Here is a 22,272-nt window from a genome sequence, read left to right on the forward strand (position 1 = left end):
GGAAAATACAAGCTAAGCTCTGCTATAGTCAATCTACATGTTAAACAACACTGACACAATATGTCATAATGAGATGTTCATCTATAGTTTTCCCTATACATCAACACAGCAGCAACAGCTGAATATATGGTTAATGCCATCGATATAACGCTTGCATATGAAGGTATCACATATGGGAAAGGAAATTGCATTAGAAATAGGTAATATTATATAAATGATCTCTCCACTGATACATAATACCAGCATAAAACAAGAAATTATAGTACATCAATCTTTTGCATGATGAACAAATTGTAGGCAAAGGAGAATGGACAGGTTATAAATATATAGGATACATGCTAAACATACATGACCAATATAGGGGATGAAAGTATTATACTTTCTTTACTGATCTGGGATAGAAGTTGCATATAATGGGGCTACAAGGTAATATAAGAAGCACAGCAAACATACATTTATGTGAGAAAGGATTGTAACTTACTAGGATGGAAGGTCGTCCGGGCGGATCACAGCTGCATTCTGCAAGAATCCAAGAAAAGTGATCATTCAGATGAGAAAACCGCAGACAATATCCTTCAGTATGCCCTGCATTTGCCATTGTACCTCCATGAATGTATGAAAACTTTAGCCACCACGGTGTGCACTCATGTCTAGAGACAGCCAGCATTCAGGGCAGTCAGTGCGCTTTACAATGACTAGTCGCTTTTTATGTCTGTAAATGAGTCACTGCCTACAAAGCCAGCACAGGCAGATAAGCAGCTGGTATAAGAATAGCAAGCCTGGAATTGTTTTCACACACAGTTTTTCCTTGAGAGGTGCAATCCCACATCAGAGCAATGCTGAGCAGGAGAGAAAGGCTCGGCAATGGAAATTATGGAGGAATGCCACTCATAGAGTCGGTTCATTTCCTAAACTAATGTCTCCTGCTTACAGAATTATAGATGTAATAAAGGGATTTGTACACATGGTGTAATAAACCGTAATGGGAGATAAAATTATACACTTTTCATGTTTAGGCGAATAAGCCCTTGCAAAATGATAACTTGTTGGTACCACACATAGCAGTTAAAAAAAATAATAGAAATACACACTGCAGTTTACAGTGTGAATTGCGGCACGTATTTTTGTGTAGCGTTTTACATGTGCCTGAATAAGTGTCAGTAAGGCCGGTTTCAAATGAAATTATTATGTGAGCTTCCTGGCTTGACTGGGGGGGGGGGATAGTCTGAACTGATAGTTGTCTGTTTGGGTAATCGGAAACATAGGCAGGCTGGGACTTGCATCTGTAATACGGATACAAAAATGTTATATTCTCATGTGACACCAGCTTTACTCCAAGCATATCCTTGAGAATGCACATGGGAGATGCTAGACTGATGGAATGCCCTCTCAGCCAATCAGTGACTGGGGCAGGTCACCGCTGCAGTCACTGACTGGCTGAGCAGGCAATTAATAGGTGGGGGTGTGACCTCGAAGGAGGAGGCGAAACATATCCAGATGCTGTCCAAAAATGACAGCTGGTGCCAACGAATTACGAATTACCATACAGGAATACATAAAAACATACAATGGATTGCTGATTTCCAGATTGTGGCCTAATTGTAGTAGATTAACAAGCTAGTAAACACAAGTGGACTATTGTCTTTTTGCTCATAGTGCTTATTAGCCTGGTGTACAGATCTTACCATATACCCAGAGTACATTCAAGATCAAATAACAAGTGGCAATGTGCATATTGGAAGTATTTGACAGTATCACAGTAGAAATAATCATTTCAGCCTAGTACATAGGGTCAGACAGCACTGGAAGCCAATTGTGAAAGCAATTTTACTGATCAGCCAAAGCTTTGCAAGCACAGACAAGCAAATGGCAAGGTGACAAGACAAAACATACATGAACAGATTTACAGAATATACAATAGAGGTGCTTCTTGTAGAACCAACCAGGATGCACCACGCATGCGGTGAGGCGAGTGTCTTGGTTTTGGTAGCTAAACAGTTTATTTGGAGAGGGTTAAATGACTTCTCAGTAAAGACTAGAATCCCTCCCAACCAACACATTCTAATATGTATCACTGTTCAAAGCAATACACAGGGTGGATTTGGGAGACGAGGCGGGGAAGAGAATTAATTATACTATTAAACTGAGAGTTACGATTGTGAAGTCAGAACGTGCGGTGGGAAATAATTTCCAGGGTGTTAATTGATTCCACTGAATCAGAAGATTAGCTTTTTAATAAGATTCTGCTACAAGGCCCCTCAGAGTTAGGAAAATATGTGCTTCTTCCTAATATCATGGTATTATCAGAAACTTAGCAGAGGGTCTGTGGTGATCTGTACATATGCCATATTTAACCCGGGTTCACAATCCGTCCTCAAAGGGAATAAACTGGATCTGTTGCACCCAGTATAACATCTTGCTTCTCGTAAATGGAGCATGACATGGACCTATGGATGATCCAGTATGGTCATCCTCTAACATGGATACACAGGGCAAAAAAGACACGGCATAAAATGCAAAAATGCCCATTTTTTTCTGTAAAACGTAACAGATAAAAAGCTAAACTAACAAGGTGGTAAAAATAAACCTGTTGGGTTGAGGTTGTCTGGTTCTACTTGAGAATGCACCTTCACAGATATGGAGAGCCAGGTTCACACGTACATGCCAGCCAGATGTTACAGTTCTCCAGGTCGACACATGCACAGACAAATTACTGTGGAATTCTATGATCACAGGAGGGATAGGCCAATACTGGATATAGGAAGATGCAGAAATTGCGTATGTTTTTATACATTCCACAGGCCAGGTTGCAGATGGGATTAGTGGGGTTATGAAGTCAGCCTTTCTACATTCCATAAATTGCAGGAAAAGGTTTGCTCTACAGGCAATTGACAGTAGAAAGAACTTTCATACCATTTTACTGGAAGCTTTATAACACTTGTCCATTCTCTCTAAATCTGCATCTAACTCAGACTCGTACTGATAGAGGTCTTTCTCTAGCTCAGTCTAGTTAAAGAAGAACAAGACAATAACAGACATTACACAATGAAACAGGTCCCCAGAGGTCATTGTACCACACACATATAAACGCTATAGAACACATATTGTATAAAGATTTTATATAAAAACTCAAAGTACAAAACCATTGAGGGAAATTACATTTTGCGTTATAGACTTTAATAATTGAAGAACACTTTAACAACATTGTTATCAACTTTAGGTAAAACAGATGTCAGGAACTTCTTCTATTCTTTTGATGCTCAGTATTACCTTGACAACAGGCAGCTAAATACTTTAAGTGCATCCAATAAGCTATAGCAATTTAAAGGGAACCTGTAGCCTGGAAAGATTCCCTTTACATTATTACAATGTCTTATTATAGATGTTATGTACACAATAGGTTATGTACACAATTGTACCAAATACCAGTTAGGGCACCTAAACTAAATTAATTCCAATGTTTAAGTCAGAGCTTCAAGAAAGTGTATTGTGAAAGTCTCGTGCCCTTGAGTGCTCACAGGGTAGGTACATAGGTCCCAAGACTTTATCTAATGCCCTGTTTACCCCATTAGGCCCATTCACACTATGAAATCAGCGCCAAAATTCCTTGTGGAACCCCAACGTGCGCTGGGGTTCTGCACAGAACTTTGGTGCCGATTCCGGAAGTGTACACAGGCCCTAAACTACAAAACCCCATGTACCCCGAAAAAATTACTTAATTGTCAAAATGGTTGATCTGACATTTAACGTGTTTATTAACCACAAATGTACCAATTACCTTTTTGTATACATACTACATTAATATATATATATATATATATATATATATATATATATATATATATATATAGGCGTGAAAGTCAATAATAAAGTTACAGCTGGTGCATCACTCCATATCACATTATTTTCATCTCCATATGAATAATTAATGAAGATCGGGCTCACTATTTTTCCATTTTAATTATCTTTTAATTTTTTTCCCCTGGTAGCAAATGCAAATGAGAAAAACATCAGTTATGTGGCTAGATATAATATAGAGCAAAGCGGAGGGATAGCACCAGCTGGGTCTATATTAAAAGGAATCTGTCAGGTCCGTAGCGGGTCATTTTAAATGGCCCTGTTCACACATTCCGTAACATGTGTGATCACTATTTTGTATGCAATAGGTCCATACATTGTGGACACCCTACAACCCATTATGGATGCACTTTCGTAGGCTATCATAGCTATGGGTCCACAGCTACTGACAGTCTTGGGAATGTGTGATTGTAGCCTTAAAGGGGTTCACCAGGATTACATAAAGCACAGCTACTTTCTAGCAATAACAGCACCACACCTCTCCTCAGGTTGTGTGTGGTATTTTAACCCCTAAGCGACCCATGACGTATCTGATACGTCATGGTGCAGGACCCCGCTCTGAACGGCGCTGATCCCGGCTGACATGTGCAGCCGGGCAGTGCCTCTATTAGCCGGTGTGGGTCCCACGGCTAATTAAGCCTCTAAGTGCAGCTGTCAAACCTGAAAGCTGCACTTAGAAGCTTTCCTCTGTGCATCCCTGGTGTCTAGTGGGACGGATCTCCCTCCCGCGATGCGATCGCGGGGGGGAGATCCGTTCTTCTGCCCGTGCCAGGCCTCAGCGTCGGAATGACGCTGATCCCGGCTCGGCAATAGATTGCTATGGCCTGCAGCAGGCCATAGCAATCTATCACCGATCTGAACGATCTTTGCTGTATATATACACAGCATTCATCTCTATGAGAGATCAGTGCTGTTTATATACAAGTCCCCCAGAGGGACTTCTAGTTAAAGTAAAAATAAAAATGTTTTTTTATTAATAAAAAATTCCCTCCCCTATTAAAAGTCCAAATCACCCCCCTTTTCCCATTTTATAAATATAAATAAATAAATAAACAAATAAGTAAACATATTTAGTATCGCCGCACGCGTAATCGCCCATTAATCACATTCCTGATCTCGCACAGTAAATGGCGTAAGCGCCAAAAAATTCCAAAGTGCCAAATTGCGCATTTTTGGATGCATCAAATCCAGAAAAAATGTGATAAAAAATGATCAAAAAGTCGTATATGTGCAATCAAGGTACCGATAGAAAGTACATGTCATGGCGCAAAAAAATGACACCTGACACAGCCCCATAGACCGAAGGATAAAAGCGCTATAAGCCTGGGAATAGAATGATTTTAAGTAACATATATTTGTTAACAATGGTTTGAATTTTTTACAGCCCATCAGATAATATAAAAGTTATACATATTACATATCGTTGTAATCGTAACGACTTGAGGAACATGCATAACAAGTCTGTTTTACCATAGGGCGAACGGCGTAAATCCAAATTTCCTGAAATCAAAACTAATTCCTTTTTTTTTTCTTCAATTTGACAGCGCAAATTATTTTTTTCCAGTTTCGCAGCATATTATGGAAAAAGTTATAGAAAAATAATGCCTGTCATTGCAAAGTACAATTGGTTTCACAAAAAATAAGGGCTCATGTGGGTCTCTAGGTGAAAAAATGCAAGCACTATGGACTTTTAAACATAAAGTGGAAAAAGCTAAAGTGCTAATTTAGCTCCATTCATTTTAATAGAACTGAGCTGCAAAACCAGACCAAAACTGAGGACAGGAAGAAATGATCTATTTTTTGGGGGGAGCTTGGACAACCCCTTTAAATGATAAATTATGGTGGTGGTGGGGATAAGGATTGGACCATTGGATTTCAGCTGCCTGATCTTTTTCTTAGCAGGGGGGATAGTCATAAGACTTTGGCAGTGGATTACCCTCTTCTCTCCAATGAAAACATAAAGCATATCCAGATGAGAATATAAAGAATTATAATTTCTTAGGTAAGAAACCTAAAAGGTATAGATCATGACAAAATTTAATGCATTTTTTTGCAGTAAAGGTAATGTGTAATTAGAAAGGTTTTTATGTTAAAACAGTTTTTTTTAAAGAATTTTTGCTGATGTTTTTTTCTAAATTTTCCATTTTACTATTTCTAATGTAAAATAAGGCTTTTTATAATAGAAGTAAATCGTTAAACGGATGCACACAAATGCATTTTTTAATCCAATTTTTCCCATAAACCAATCTGTTAAATGGACTGCAAATGCTGTTTGAACCCAGTGTAAACCTGAAATCTTATAATTTTCAGTCTCGTAACTAAGTGTAATTATTAACTGACACTTCCTGTAGAGAAAACTTTTCATCAGTTTCCTCTTTCACATCACAGGCAGGATAACAGTGATAGGTGACACCAATTTATCGATTAGACAGGGTCAGGCCATGTTAAGAGCTCATAAATCCTATTTAGACCAAACAACAGCACAACGTATTTGTCTGGCGTAGCCTGCCAACAACATACAAATCCTACAAGAAAAATGGCTTACGCCAAAAAATGTACAGCAACTATTAAATATCAATGATTCCTTTATTAGATAAATATTAATTACACAGAAAAATTTATAAATATACTGATTAAAAACTGATGTGCAGAGATAACATAGATAAACCACAGATAACACCTGGATCCTACTTATATATTAGGGAACATCTGAGCAGCATTGGAGGAAAAACTGGATAAAGTGCAAGTGCAGTCCATAAGCTAATACCAATAACATAAACTCCAATGTTTTCGATCACATAGGTATATAGGTTCCCAACCATAGGATATGCCCAGCTCCAGTAAAGTGCATCAATGCAAAGTGCTACATATACCTGGTATCCGGTGGTCTATGGCTCCTCTCCCTCCCCAACGCACGTTTCGCGTGGCAGCTTGATCACGGGGCCTGGTGGTCTATGGCTCCTCTCCCTCCCCAATGCACGTTTCGCGTGGCAGCTTGATCACGGGGCCCCGTGATCAAGCTGCCACGCGAAACGTGCGTTGGGGAGGGAGAGGAGCCATAGACCACCGGATACCAGGTATATGTAGCACTTTGCATTGATGCACTTTACTGGAGCTGGGCATATCCTATGGTTGGGAACCTATATACCTATGTGATCGAAAACATTGGAGTTTATGTTATTGGTATTAGCTTATGGACTGCACTTGCACTTTATCCAGTTTTTCCTCCAATGCTGCTCAGATGTTCCCTAATATATAAGTAGGGTCCAGGTGTTATCTGTGGTTTATCTATGTTATCTCTGCACATCCGTTTTTAATCAGTATATTTATAAATTTTTCCGTGTAATTAATATTTATCTAATAAAGGAATCATTGATATTTAATAGTTGCTGTACATTTTTTGGCGTAAGCCATTTTTCTTGTAGGATTTGCATGTTAAGAGCTCAGCCCTCTCCTCCCTCTCTGCACGATGAATGACCTCTGCACAGGTCACAGAGCAGGTCTAGAAAACTCCCCCGCAAAAGTTTTGTCCGTTCCAAAGTATTGATATCTATGTCCATGTAGATTACTGTAAAGCATATTTCAAACATTCAAACGGCACTGTAGAGAAGCTACTTGCTATATACACACATGCACGCTCATACATACAAAAAATAATATCAAGCTTGATTTACAGGGAATCAAGTATAGAAACCAAGGGGCAGGTTGTAGCAACCAATCACAATTTAACTTTTAATTCTTTAACTGATCTAAAAGAATGAATTAAGCTCTTATTGATTATGGCCTAAATTAATTGGATTTGCTCATAGCAACCAATTACAGCTCAGCTTTTATTTCTCAACCTGTTCTTGTAAAAGGAAATCTGAACTGTGACTGGTTGCTATGAACAAATCAGACAGATTAATAAATCTGGACCCCGGATATCAGCTTATTTTAGAGTAGTCTTGAGCGGATCTGCCAAAATGTTTGGATTCGGCAACATTATCTAATCCCGAACTCTTGTTTGATTCCCCGCAGCTGCAATAGTTGGATGCTCCCCTAGGCAATCGTGAAAAACATGTTTTCCTGGCAGCATTAGGGCAGCATCCAACTTCTGCAGCCGCAGTGAATTAAATGCTGGGTGTTTGGGTTCAGATACTGCTGCAAAACATGAACATTTTAGAGACTTCTGGGATCACTGGAGAACATGGAGACCATTGGTTGCTATGGAAAATAGCTCAATTATTTCTTTTAATAAATCTCTCCCCAGATGCTACTGTGTTTTTCCATGACATCACAAAGGGCCATGGTTATGACACTGATCTTTCTAGTCTACAAATACATGGCAGCAACCAATGGCCTCTGGCAAAGAAACTCGTCAATTATGGTATTATTCACTTTGGTATTATTATTCACCCACTTGAACCTACACTGAAGAAGCAATATTTACAGTATGTACAGTCACACATGTTCTGTGATCACTAAGAGCCACAATCAGTTTGTACTCAACAAGTTCCAGGAATGTTCAAATGTTCTTCAGACTTTGTATTAATGTATGTATTAATATACACCATGGAAAAGGGGCAAATTTTACCCTTTTCCGTGGTGTAAGCCAGGCACAAGACCGGCTAGCCTGATGGGCAGCATAGTTTATTATGGTGAGGTTATTATACGAGTTTACTAAAAAAAAAAAAAAGGCAGATGGCCCAAGAGGAGTCCAGAGGAGAACAGTCTGGGTCTGCTACAGGCTGTGACTACCACATGCCTGCTTTCTGTTCTATCTGATGAGATCTAATGGTTAAAAGAAAATATGGACCCACTATGGAACTGAAACTAACGGCGCTTAAAAAAAAGTTATCCTATTATCATATCATTTACTTTCCATATCGCATTTTTTTTTATCAAACAGTGCCAAACACTTACAAAACGGTACCCAACCTATGCCCAAAAAAGATAGAACAGAATAGACAAATGAAAAAAATAGCTTGGGTCCTACTGTAAATCCATGTCCTACTGTCCAAATAGCTCAACATTTTTCTTTAAAGGGTTATCCCGTATAACAAAACCCTGGTTGATTTCTTCAATAACAGCGCTATTTTTGTCCCCAGTTTGTATGTGGTATTGCAGCTCAATTCCAGATACCACAACACACAGGGGACAGGGGTGGCGCAGTTTTGGGGAAAAAAGGCAGCCCATTTAGCAAGAAGTATACGCTGAAAAATGGTTCTGAAAGTTCATGTTGAAAAGCATACAATGACATCATGCCACTACAAATAGCCAACTATAATAAAAAACTGCTCATCAAGCTGCAAAAAAGCTAACCACACAAACAACACAAGCAAACTGTCAGAAACGGCACCAGACTCTGTCAGACAAAATGAAGAAAGCATCTTTACCTTCCTATCCTCTACTTTAAGGATAGAGCAATCCCCCGGAGTATAATCCCAAATCTTTTTTGGAGGCTGATGGAAAGCGGAAGAGGAAATAAAGGAAATGAAAAGAGAAAGAGACAAGATATCACAAGGAGTATGGCTTTGAAAGTAATACATAAGTTGAGGCATCCGCATAGAGAGAAAAGTATAAAGGAGGAAACAAGCGGAAGCGTGTCCCATACCAAGGGAGGAAGCAGCCATGCAGACACAGTTCTAAGATCTTAGAAATTAGGTTAGTTTGGAAAGTGCAGTTTAGTGTTTTAGGAAGTGCCCTACATGCTAGGGCAAGACCCTGCCTGAACACAGGTGAGTTTACAGGATCTGCCTATGTTCCCACTACTAAGATTTTTATGAGATTTTAGCACGAAATGACGGACCTCTATTGATAATGACAGCCACAAATAATGATCATGATAAATATTTGCGGCTGTCATTATGAAAAGATGGCCGCCTTTTGCAGTTAAATGTCAGCCCGTTCCCGTGGTGAGAACATAGTCTCTTTGGATCCTCACCTGTAGTCAAGAAGGAGAATTCGAGCTACGCTGGGTCACCCAGTGACCCCCAAGCATTTCCCTGGGTCATGATAGGACAGAAGCTTGCAATGTCTTGGTTTCCAGAGGAAAGCCCAGAAATTACTTGTTGTTACTGCGCATTATGGGCACAAGTACCTACCACATTTACAAATGGCTGAAATTCCATGATGGCAATGTGGGACAATGAGACAGAGTTTCAGCCACAAAGTTCACAAAAGGTGCGCTGTTGTTACATGGTAACTGTTCAGAACAACTGAACTACATTTTATATGATGCAGAACAGCAGCTGTGTGGTTCTTGTATGACTACTCGAAAATTACTATTGCAAATTAGTAATCAGTAAACCTGTTCATTCAGCGTGAACAAAGGCAAGCACTGGGCTTCATCTTTACTACGGTTCCATCCATATTGTTGTGAATAAAACCCTCAGGTACCCACTTTTAACCATGTTAAACATGTAGAGGCCAAAAAGCTGTTATTAGGTTTTTACTCTGGAGAGTTGGTGGCATAACAAAAATTGTGGCTCTGCAGGAGCTAAAAAAAAAATCCATTCATTGTTTTTCAATTCTATTCTATGTTCACACAAAGAAAAAAAACAAAGGCAAAATATGGCCATATGGCTGAGATGGCCCTGTAGCAAGTTCCTGCAGTGTTGGCGTAGTAGCTTTGGGAGCTCAGGGTAGGTCAGTATAGCTTTCCGACATACATGAACATTTTAGTCTCCGGCAACAACTTTAAAGAAAACTAACAGTGACCTCTAAATAAATCAATATCTCAGGTTCCCGGAACCCTTAATTGTTGGCTTCTGAATAGAGAAAGGGTGGAAATAGCTTAAAGATGGCCATTGGCGTCCGATTATACTTGTCAAAACTCACAAATTATCTGTTTGTGCACTAAAGCAGGTATTTAAAAATCAATTGTTGGTTGAAGTTATGGAATCAAATATGATCTGTAGAAGATTCCCTGCCAGTGACCCAGAAATGTATTCTTATTTTTGCCTTTCATAGGAACGTTGGCAACTAGACGGATGCAATATACGCATACATACTGTATAAAGCATAGTGTATAACAGTGTTCTAGTAGAGTATGGTATGTTTTAGTGTTCTAGCGAAGCTGGTTTACAACTGCCCTCGTGGAGCAAGGTGTATACACAGAACTATTCTACTGGATTATAATGTGTGTGATTGTACTGGTGGGGTAAAGTATATACTAGTGTTGTGGTGAAGCATGGTATACAAGACTGTATAAATAAATTAAAGGTGTCAAGTGTCCATGCTTTGGCTAAAGCCATCATATTACCCCTGAATCTTTTCTCAAGTTAAAAATTTACAGCATTTTCCAAGCTCCAACCAGCAGCTGCTAAATTAATGTATAATAAATGCAGTCAATCCTTTTTCCAGTGAGAATCCAGCCATGTGGTAATGGAAAGTAGTCAGAGGAAAATATCTAATAGTACTGCCATAGTAGAGATAATGGCATTCTTTATTATTATACCTGATAGGACAATAATGCAGTTGCCAGCTTTACACACCAGTGGTGCACAGTTTTACAGGGTGACTAAAAGAGGATAGTGCAAAAGTATAAAGGCCAGGCCCGTATTTACCACTAGGCACCCGTGGTCCAGTGCCTAGGGCAGTACCTTGCAGGGGGGCAGCACCAGGGGGAGGGGAAAACATTTTTTGTTTTTATTTTTTTAGTTTCCCTCTTCCCGTTCAGACTTGCCAGTAAATCTGGTGCCTTTTCCATAGGGGTTGGGGGGTATGGTGGTATTGGTCAGGTCTGGTATTTCCAATCGGTGTGGTGAGTCTTTTGGTTTAGTGCCTAGGGCAGCAGTAGCTGTTAATACGGCCCTGATAAAAGGCCTGTAGTTACCATAACATAAGTGATAAATGGCCACAGGAAGCAGGTCATTCCCGCTAAATGGTTGTAGCCCGCCCAGTGGGCCTAACAGGTGATCGATTTACTTTGCTTCAGTACTCGATCTTTGGAATGAAATAAAGTTGTAGCATCTATCGGTGAGTGCCAGATCACATTCTTTAATAGTAATAGTTGGCCCATGTATGCTGGTATTGTCAGTAATATTGGTCTCGGTATACAGGATATGGTCAATGTGATAGGTATGGTAATACTTTTTGCTTCTTATATACTGGCGCTATAATATTCCCTCTAATAGTATATATATACCATGTAACATAAGGTTAGGACTACACTTCAAGACTTAGTAGAGGGGCAGGTAAAAGTTTGCTATGAGGCAATTTTAAGTAACTTTGTAATTGGGTTTATAAACCAAAAATGCATTTTTATCATGAAAAAAGCTTTGAAGTTTGAAGCTCTACCCCTGTCTTCATGATTTTCTATGGAGAGGGGAGGGATGGAGGGAGATGAGGCACCAAAACAGGACAACAAAGAGTTAATTTACAGCTACATCACCAGGCTGTCTCCTCTGAAGTAAGCACTGACCTCTCTGACCTCTGAATACCAGCTTTCGCAAAGCTCCCACTGTGTAAACCTTTGTTCTCTGCTCTCTGCTGGCGCCTCATCTCCCTCCTCCCCCTCCCCTCTCCATAGGTTACACAGGGCTCGATGTAAAAGAGCTGAGATTTCCAGACAACGAGCAGTGAATGAGAGAGAGGAGGGAGGGGGGACCTGGAGAAAGTCTTTTTGAATGCAGATAATGGCATATTTGCCTAATAAACTCATTGAATCATTTTGTTAACTACATGTACATGGCAAACATTATTCATTTTTGATGATCTATTTAATAAATATTTAATGGTGGGACAACACTGCTGAATGTAAGGTCACAAAATAATCAATGTTAAAGGAATGTTTATTATTGGCCAAAGATCTGTCCATAAATGTTAGCGGTGTAAGTATAAGAGAGTCTTGCCTTTTATAAATAGAGTCTAAGTAAAACCTTTAAGTGGAATCTATACTGATGTTGTTTCCTGCCCATTCTATAAATGTACTAATATGATAAGGCTCGAGTAGAATCTGGATACAAACTTGCTTCTTGTAGATATGTGCAACCATAAATCAGATAACGGCTGAGCAATAATTAAATCTGAAATTGTTGAGGGAAGCGGATAAAGGAAATCTCATCACAATAAATGGACACTAGGAACAGCAGGGGAAGGAGAATGGAACAACAACAAACAGAGTATTGAATGAAAGTGTATATTCCAACCAAGCCACTGCTTTCTGGATAGCTGTACACTTACTACAGTATATGACAGCATAACATGTACAACCTACAGGGATTTTAATAAAAATGTATATATATTTATATAGAATGTTTCAAATCTGCATTAAAATACCCCAAAAGAGGCCCTTGTTCTGCCAGGAAGCAAAAATACAGCTTTGCTATTGTTATTTGATTTAAAGCTATAACAAAGCACAAATATCCGATCATACATCTATCCTACTTACCGGTTTCCCAAATTCCAATTCCGAAAAGAATTTATACCAAGGTTCATTCTTTAAATCTATCTCTTCTGGACTTTTATCCCGAGTCTACAGAGTTCATGACAGGGGAATGGAAGGAAGAAGGAGAAAAGATCATGAAAAAAGAAGAAGGAAAAGGGACTGTTAGAGATGCAGAATTGCCAAGCACGTCTTTCCACTGCCAGGACTGGAAACTAAGAGGGGAGATTGATTATCTGTTACAGTGGATAGAACAGCATTCTTCATCCTGCATCTTTAACAGAACATGGATATGCAAGAACCAGAACTCCCCAACACAGGCAGTCGGATGGAACAAAAAGACAGAGAAATACAAGAGACATTTCAGTAAGACAGCAAAATACAATGGATAAAGTGACAGCATATAGACATGTTGAAAAAAAAAATCACACAAAAGGAGCAAGGCAGACAACAAAGAACATAGCGTTATAAGTTGTGTGGGTTGTAGCAATCTATTCTGATCTAATTTACATGCATTATGGAGCTTTCCTTCCCATAGAATGTGTATTGTTTTAGAGGTAAGTAGGTTATTATGGTGTTTACATGAACTTCTCCATATTGTGGCACTATTGCCATACGACAATTACTAATTAAATCGACCATCACATCAATGGGTGAAAAACTGTAAAATTGTAGTGGACCACCATGAAGTGGTAAACTGAAATCATATCAAAGTGTCTTCGCTGGAGGGTAGAGGCTGGTTGCATGATTCACCAGTGCCCACTGCTTGCCCACTCCACATGGCTGCTTTGTTGCATTAATTTTTTTTATTGTTTTCATGCAGAACTATGGGGGGAATGTTTAATGGAATTCCAAACTAATACAATCGCCCACTGGCAAGGTGCCGACATCCAGCACCTGCATTACAAAATGAAATGGGCTCAAAGCAGTCTCTCTTCACTGTGTGGTGTTGGTGTCAAGTCACATATGCTCAGTGAATGGTAACTTAGTTGCAGTAACAAGGCCTGGACACTCTGCCAGTCAGTGGAGATTGATGGCCTGTCCTGAGGATAGATACCAATTCTATTAGACTGGAAAGCGTCTTTATTTACCAGATTTCTGGTGCCATTTGCCTCGCAAAAAGAGGGCAGGCTTATAATTGGTGTAAATTAAAGCTAAAATCAATGTCAGCTATCAGTTCAATTTTAAGGCGCACAGACAGGCAAGGATGCAGCAAATGTATCAAATAAATCTGGCACATCAATGGCAAACATCAGCCTTAAATCTGCCCCTATGTTCTAGAATACAAATGTAAAGCTAAAATTCCAATCCAGCTTCTATCCCAACTATTAGACTGTTGCAGTTTCATTGCAGTTCTGTTGTGGCTACTGCAGCCCTTTCACTGAAATGATGTAGTATTACAACAATACTGCAAGCAAACTGAATTGTGTGAACACAGTCTTATGGACATGAGCATGCAAAGCATGGCTACTTGCTGGGCTTGTGCTTATACAAGATAGCTAATCTTAAGAAGCAGAGCTGCATTGTAAAGCAGGAGAGAATGAGAAAGAGAAGTGGCTGCCATTATTAAAAGTGAAACAGAATGTGGATTTTTTGAGTGTTGCTTAACTGCTTAGGAATACCCTAATGGACCTTAGCCACACTTATTGTATAACATTACATTTAGATAAATATCATTGATGGCATAGTGATATATATGTAATTCACCATTACAATGCTCCTTGCTTAAAGATTAAAAGTCATTTCCTCTCCATAGAATAGGGGATAACTGTGGTCGGCCGCCATCCTGATTGGTGAAAGTCCCAGCTGTTGGACCGCCACTTATCAGCCGGTTATCCTGTATCCTGTGGATAAGAATTAATCCTGGGATAACCCCTTTAATAGCATTTCCCTAGTATATAGTAATTTTTTTTTTTATCATAGCCCCTTCCTTGCTCAGTAGTGACTTACAGATTTGCAGGAAATGCAGACCCATGTGTATTCTGTCTATGCAATTTAGCTGTCGGGTGTAGGGAATGTAGGGAATTTCCATCCAGCTCTGCTCTGTCTTACTGGGACACTCCAATGACTAACGGGAGCATCTCTGGTAAGAACATTACATCAGCACAATGCTATATATACACAATTCTCTAATATATACGCTTGAAAGACACTCCAGAGGTGGTGCTTCAGTTTATAATAACAACCTCACCAAATTTGTCTGTGTCTAACTGGTAATGGAGTTGGTTCCACCAACCATTATAATCCACAGCACACATGTATACATGTTGTATATATCTCACATGACTCATACAGGCAGTTTAGGATAAGAACCTGTCTAATATGTAGGTTACAGAAACATAAGCTAATTTTGATTACAATAGATTCTATTTCTGGTTCTCGCAGTCTTCCTATGCCATCTGTGCACCATCTGATATCACACACAGGATGCACAGAGCACAATTATAAAATTATCATTAGGAGACAAAAGATTTTCGTTTATTTCACAATGACTTTCTTGTATTCTTGCTGGTTCCCCAATTGTAGATGGCTGCCTAGTTATTATTATATACTTAATAATAAAATGGTTTTACCATAAATGTTATTCATAAACTATCTACAGGTAATTATTGTTTAATCAATGCTGGACTCATCCGGATTTAACTACTAATAACCCCCGCAATAACTAAAATGGTGATCATGATGGTGGTGGCGTATTAATCATACATTTATTACAGATCCTGGACTTGCCATTTAAGGCCTTTTTACATTGGCCAACTATTACCACAGTTCACACATCTTATTGTCATAGTAACTGACCATTGTGAAAGAAGATTAACTATAAACTGTTGCTGAATAACAATTAACCGTAATCACCAGTGGCAACTAAAAAAATGGTTCTAGTGATCTGGGGTCTCCACCAAAACTGACTAGGGTAGGATAGCGCTGTGGCCAGTGATTGGCTGAGTGGGGAAGTGGGCCGACTGGTCATGGAAACCAGGAATCAGCTGGCAGCTGGAGGATCAGGATACATGAGTATCGTTTCTTTTTTAGTTTAACACCACCCCCAGCCACATGTAATATTTTTTTATTCCCTGACAACCCCTTTAAGTCTATAAAAAGTGATATTAAGCCCACTCAACACTACAACCTCCATGATGAAATGCAATATAGTTTCTAATAATCTTGTTCCAAAAATGTTTGCGGACAAAATAAAACCTGAAGAAGCAAGATGGCAAGAACACGTACAAAAAAGAAAATATTTGGACAAATTGTTGCTATTCATTACTACCATAGTAATAACTGTCCTATATCTATGCATCCTTAATTACTGACAGCCCCAAATAATAAACATTTTTATCCCTTTGTCCCTATTATATTGTATTTTTATTGCCCTAAAAGTTACCAGCAAGGCAAATCGTACAATAAAATTGCTGTTGCCCCTGGGAATCTAGGTATTTTATGGATGACGCTGCTCACAAATTCATCATGCAGGCATGGATTATAGAGATATTGTTAGGGTATGTGCACACTACGGAATCCTGACGGAAAACCCATTCATTCATTCTTTGGACGGATGGCGGAATCTGCCTGTGCATAGAATGGAGTCTATGGAACAGGCGGAAATGCGCACAGCTGGCAGAGACCGCGAGCAGGTGCAAGCTGCAGAATCCGCAACAGGTTTTCTGTCGGGATTCCGTAGTATGCGCGTACCCTTAGAGCAATAACCTTACATCCCTATTAGCTGCAGGAGCAGCCGCCTAAAAGTGATTTTCTAACATATGCAGTATACTATAAGGGGGGTGGCATGCATAAAGTGTGCTACTGAATATTGATTCTTCCTGCTCAAGCTGCAGTATACATCAGGACTAGCATATATTAGCATTAATGAAGTGGGGGCCTCCCTCAGCCAGCAATGATACTATGTAGGTTGCCGGTTTCCTTCAGTAAAGCAACCTAACCAAAACATCTAGAAAGGAAAGGAGGTTCCAGCACCAAAATCCAGTAAAATTTTGACTTTATTGTTGCAAAGGAAATAGTTACAAACAAAATGATTGCTCAACCATGCACTAGATGCGTTTCGGCTGGAGTCCGTGATCACAGCTGTGATCAAGGCCACCGGCTGTAACACGTCTAGCACATGGGTTACTGGTCACCTTGTTTGTAACTATTTTCTATGGGATTTTTGCAACAATACAGTCAGAATTTTACTGGATTTTGGCGCTGGAACGTCCTGTCCTCTCTACAAGTTTCCTCCCGTGTGCCTCTGGGTAAAGCTCTGTGCACCACCGGTAACTTATCAAGCCCGGGTACCTTCCATATAGTAATAATTCCTTGTGGCATAAGTATTGTTGCAGCAGTAATTGGACACTTTGTAACCAGAACCTGGTTGTGCTGAGGTTTTGGCCTGCTCACAATACAGTGCTGATTATCACGCACTTTATCAATATAGATTTTAGTACATAATAGCAATATGAATTGTTAATAATCCATTGTTCATTATCAGGCACTTTATCAATTGAGACTTTTGTATGTAATGGTCTGCCAGCACTATCTGATGGTATTAGCTCGAACAATATGCTTTTGATTTCCATCTTTTTTGGCCTTGTGGTTTACTTTTTATTTTAGGAAAAGGAATATTATGCTTTCAGTTTTTTCCCAGTGATAAGTTTATATCTCTGCTGAGTTTTATGGAAGTAATCATCAAACCACTGGTTCCACCTAGCGTTACAATGTGATTAGAGCAAATTCACCAAATGCTGATGGCAAGGAAACAGTACTACAAATATCGTTTTGGAAGCCTAGTTAACTTAAAGCAAATGTCTGATTTGTTCCATGTAAACGTATATCATTCATGTCTATATAGCAATGCCGGGTGGAATTTCCAACTCCATGCTGTTTCCTTATAAACCATTTGTGAGTACAGACTAAGCTCTTTACAGCAGTATGTGGCTTCACTTTACAGCAGAACATGTGTGTTTGAAGGGGAAAGTGGCAGTTCAGCTATCTTATATAAGATACATTGACTTTGTGTCAGAAAATACCTTTCAAAAGGAGCCCTTTTTACTTTAGAGTCTTGGTACCCTTTACAGTTGTCTCATTGCCAGATATAGAAAACAATGTATTGCAATGCACCAGTTTCTGAGCCCAAAACAGTAGAACATTTGGCGTTTCTGATTAGTGTTCTAGATTGCAGGTGCTACCATCTTCTAGAACCTAAGCACAGAATTTCTGCCTACTGGAGTAAAGCACTTAAAAGTGGGGGGCATCAATGGTTTTATAAAATGATATATTGCTGGAAAATGCAACTGCTTGCTTATTGTGGGATTATGGTTCCTTCAAAGTTTCTTCCAACGTAGTGGTGTTTCCAGCCACCTGCTGGGAAGGGAACTTTAACACAACTCTATTAAACTCCTTCTCCTTAGTTCTTAGGAATGAGAGGTGTCCCAGAAGTCAACCATACATCAGTAAGCCAAAAACCATAATATATACCAGAGCCTAACTGTATACAAACTACATTGAGCAATGTAGGGATTACCATTAACATGTAGACTATTAGGAGCATTACCAGTTCAGACTACCCTGGCACTAAGTATTAAAAAACAGGATGTGTATAAATCGCTTCTAGGTATGGATATGTCGTTATTGGGGGGAAAAAGAAGAGTTAATATTTAGCGGCACAAGACACATGACACACATTGCATTAAACAGTTGTTTCCCCATTTCGTCTCTAGGGCTGTAAATGGTTAAGCAAGAAAGGACTTATACGATATCAACCACATAAACTTTGGATAAGAAAGCATCACATCAATGTAGGCATAATATAAAGCACACATTATCACTGAATAGTTAGATATAAGTAACACTTCTCAAAAGGCACTGTGTTCCCAGGGATTAGAGGGACTGTTCACTTGTTAAGGAATGCTGACCCCCCTTCCATTTCCCATCCTAGAGACCGGATGGTGATCTAAAAGTTCTACCATCCTCACAAAGTGCAGTACTTACATTGCAGTAATACCATTGCCGCTTGAGGTTTAGCTTCACTAGTTTTGGCTCAACTTGGCGTTAGTAAGACAACAGCATTCACCATGACCCTGCGCACACACACAATAACACTGAGCCCCCCGGCTTGTGAATTACATTACCATCTTCTCATTGACGAGGGCAGAGGATTTCCCAGGCTGGTACTCATGAATGCTTCTTGGCTCCGCTCTGTATTTTCTGGTGTCGACCTTCTTGTCTGGGGGATCCCAATCATTCCTGAGGACAAGGAAAGCGATTAACCGTGAAACCTCCCTGTTACCAGGGAAACACGTGTTATGGATGGAAATACTCCGGAGCAGCTAATCCTCTGTCCAGGCATTTCTATCTTCAGGCAGGAAATCTGCTTGGGTTTGTGGACGCTTTTTGCTTGTTTTTATGTATTTTGGTTTTTATGACGGCTTCTCTGAACATAGTAAAACACGTATGAACTCTAATCGCCTGTTTCCTAGAGAAGGAACTCAGTGATTCCAAACCCAAACTAATATGTGTTTTAGTCAGATATGCAGATGTTTCTGATTCTGTTCCCTGGATACTTCTCCTTGGTGAAGGGCCAGGCCATCTGAGGACTGGGAGAGGTTTATTAACTATTTCAGACAAGCCGGTAATTCTAAGTCTATGTGCAGACATTAAATAGAGCGAAGGAGGTCATTACTTAAGATATTGCTGATATGAAGGTCTTAGATCATGAGTAGCAGCCAGAAAATGACAGATCCTACATGGAAAAATGTGCCTCTAGGACACCATTATGAGAACAAATGATGTGTCCCAAGATATACTGGCAAAATGACAATACATTAGTGTTCCCAGGAGATTGTATAGAGACACATCTGGATGCAGCCAGTATCAGCATGTACTGTATAATGGGTTCCCTCTATTACACTCAAGTTCTGGGAGATGAAATCCCATGTGCTCTGGAGCTGGCAGAAGAAGCAATAAGAACCAGAGAAGTCTATGGGAAACTTTTTACATGAAACAACTATGACTTCTAGTCAAGGGACAGTTTATGCTTCAATGGCTGGGGGATCAGGAAGGCATTGATATCAGGACAGTTTAAGCTATAGCTGGAAGTAACAAAGTTACTTTAAAGCGACTCTGTACCCACAATCTGTCTCCCCCAAACCACTTGTACCTTCAGATAGCTGCTTTTAATCCAAGATCTGTCCTGGGGTCTGTTCGGCAGGTGATGCAGTTATTGTCCTAAAAAAACACCTTTAAACTTGCAGCCCTGTGTCAAACGACCGTGGCCTAGAGCATCTGTGCCCTAAACTTGCACCACCACTCTATCCCTCCTCCCCACCCTCTTCATCATTAGAAATGCCACTGGCAGGATATTTCCTATTCCTCTGGTGCCTTAACGATCCAGCCCATGTGCCGGGCTAACACAGCTGATGAATAGGAGACAATCTGCCTGGAGCATTCCTAATGATGAGGAGGGCGGGGAGGAGGGACAGGGAGGTTGTGCCAGCCTAATGCATAGTCACTCTAGGCCACGGCAGTTTGGCACAGGGATGCAAGTTTAAAAGTGTTTTTTTAGGACAATAACTGCATTACCTGCCGAACGGACCCCAGGACAGATCTTGGATCTGCTATCTGATGGCACAAGCAGTTTGGGGGGGGGGGGGGGGGGTCAGATTGTGGGTACAGAGTCACTTTAAAGAAAGGTAGTCAGGAAAAGGAAAAACAGACTTACTCTTTCCATTCTGTATGTCTCTGCCATGGATGTATTTAGCATTATTTGTATGGGCCCTGAACATGTATAACTATGTATATGCAGACACCTCCTATAGTATATTAATAGCTTTCAAACAGAATCTAGAGGATCAAACATCTTAAAAAACAGGTGGACGGCATTATCTTTAGGTCTTACCTTTCATGCCCTGGCTTAAGTGAAGAGGAGCGAGTTGGTAGAGGTAACGTTACAGATCTGCGGACGTTTGTATCCATGTCTATGTTATCCATCTCACTTTTTGAACGAGGTACTGAAGCTTGAGATTTTCCTGAGAAGAACACATCAAAATAAAAAGTCAGTGTTTGTGGGTTTATAATATACTAGCAATAGCTAATGAAGCCAACTGTTGCATACAGGGCAGCTTTAACCAGAGGGCAAATGGTGCACGTGCACCGGGCCCACTGGTTAAAGGGGCCCCCCCGAGCAGGCCGGCCATTGCTATGTGCGACCAGTGCGGTCGCACAGGGCTCCGGCCACCAGCCTGTCAGGGGGGAGCGCCATGGATGGGTAATCTACTTACCCCTCCATGGCGCCCCCTGCAGGGCCCCCCCCCGTCCGCCGCTGCCCCCGCCCGCCCGCTGCTGCGCTTCAGCTGCAGCGTTACTGACAGAGAGAGAGCCATTGGCTCTCTCCCTGTCAGTCCCTCTTGTGGCCGCACTTCCTGCGGTCACAAGAGGCCGCACTCTCCCTCTAGCGCCCGACGTCACTAGAGCGTCGGCGCGAGGGTAAGGTAAGTGCAGCCTCTTGTGACCGCAGGAAGTGCGGCCACAAGAGGGAAGAGAAGAGGAACGCGTGGACCTAGGTGAGTAACAGTGTTTGTTTTTTTCAATGTTATATGGGAGGGGGAGCACATATACTATGGGGGAGCACAGGGGGCTATATTCTACTGGGGAGCACGGGGCTATATACTATGGGGGAGCTATATACTATGGGGGAGCACAGGGGGCTATATACTATGGGGGAGCACAGGGGGCTATATACTATGGGGGAGGACAGGGGGCTATATACTATGGGGGAGCACAGGGGGCTATATACTATGGGGGAGTACAGGGGGGGCTATATACTATGGGGGAGCACAGGGGGCTATATACTATGGGGGAGCACAGGGGGCGCACAGGGGGCTATATATTATGGGGGAGCACAGGGGGCGCACAGGGGGCTATATATTATGGGGGAGCACAGGGGGCTATATACTATGGGGGGAGAGCACAGGGGAGCTATATACTATTGGGGAGAGCACAGGGGGGCTTTATAATATTGGGGGGAGAGCACAGGGGGGCTATATACTATTGGG

The 22,272-nt window shown here is 40.6% G+C and overlaps 1 protein-coding gene across 26 annotated transcripts in view; it reads right to left on the minus strand.

Annotated features, from left to right (window-relative positions):
• The window catches only part of SORBS1 (sorbin and SH3 domain containing 1), a 287,999-nt gene that overhangs the window by 36,266 nt on the left and 229,461 nt on the right, over window positions 1-22,272 (minus strand). For 20 of the 26 annotated variants that reach the window (XM_069980452.1, XM_069980451.1, XM_069980453.1 and 17 more), the window contains 6 exons: window positions 21,117-21,246; window positions 19,351-19,465; window positions 13,232-13,315; window positions 9,234-9,299; window positions 2,914-3,006; window positions 482-519 (listed from right to left, as the gene is read on the minus strand). In XM_069980452.1, the coding sequence (XP_069836553.1) occupies window positions 482-519; window positions 2,914-3,006; window positions 9,234-9,299; window positions 13,232-13,315; window positions 19,351-19,465; window positions 21,117-21,246 (526 nt within the window). The remainder of the gene's footprint in view (window positions 1-481; window positions 520-2,913; window positions 3,007-9,233; window positions 9,300-13,231; window positions 13,316-19,350; window positions 19,466-21,116; window positions 21,247-22,272) is intronic. The other 6 variants (XM_069980449.1, XM_069980459.1, XM_069980455.1 and 3 more) reach the window with 5 other exon arrangements.

Source organism: Dendropsophus ebraccatus, chromosome 8, assembly GCF_027789765.1.
Source record: "Dendropsophus ebraccatus isolate aDenEbr1 chromosome 8, aDenEbr1.pat, whole genome shotgun sequence".
In the NCBI taxonomy this organism is placed as follows: Eukaryota; Metazoa; Chordata; class Amphibia; order Anura; family Hylidae; genus Dendropsophus; species Dendropsophus ebraccatus.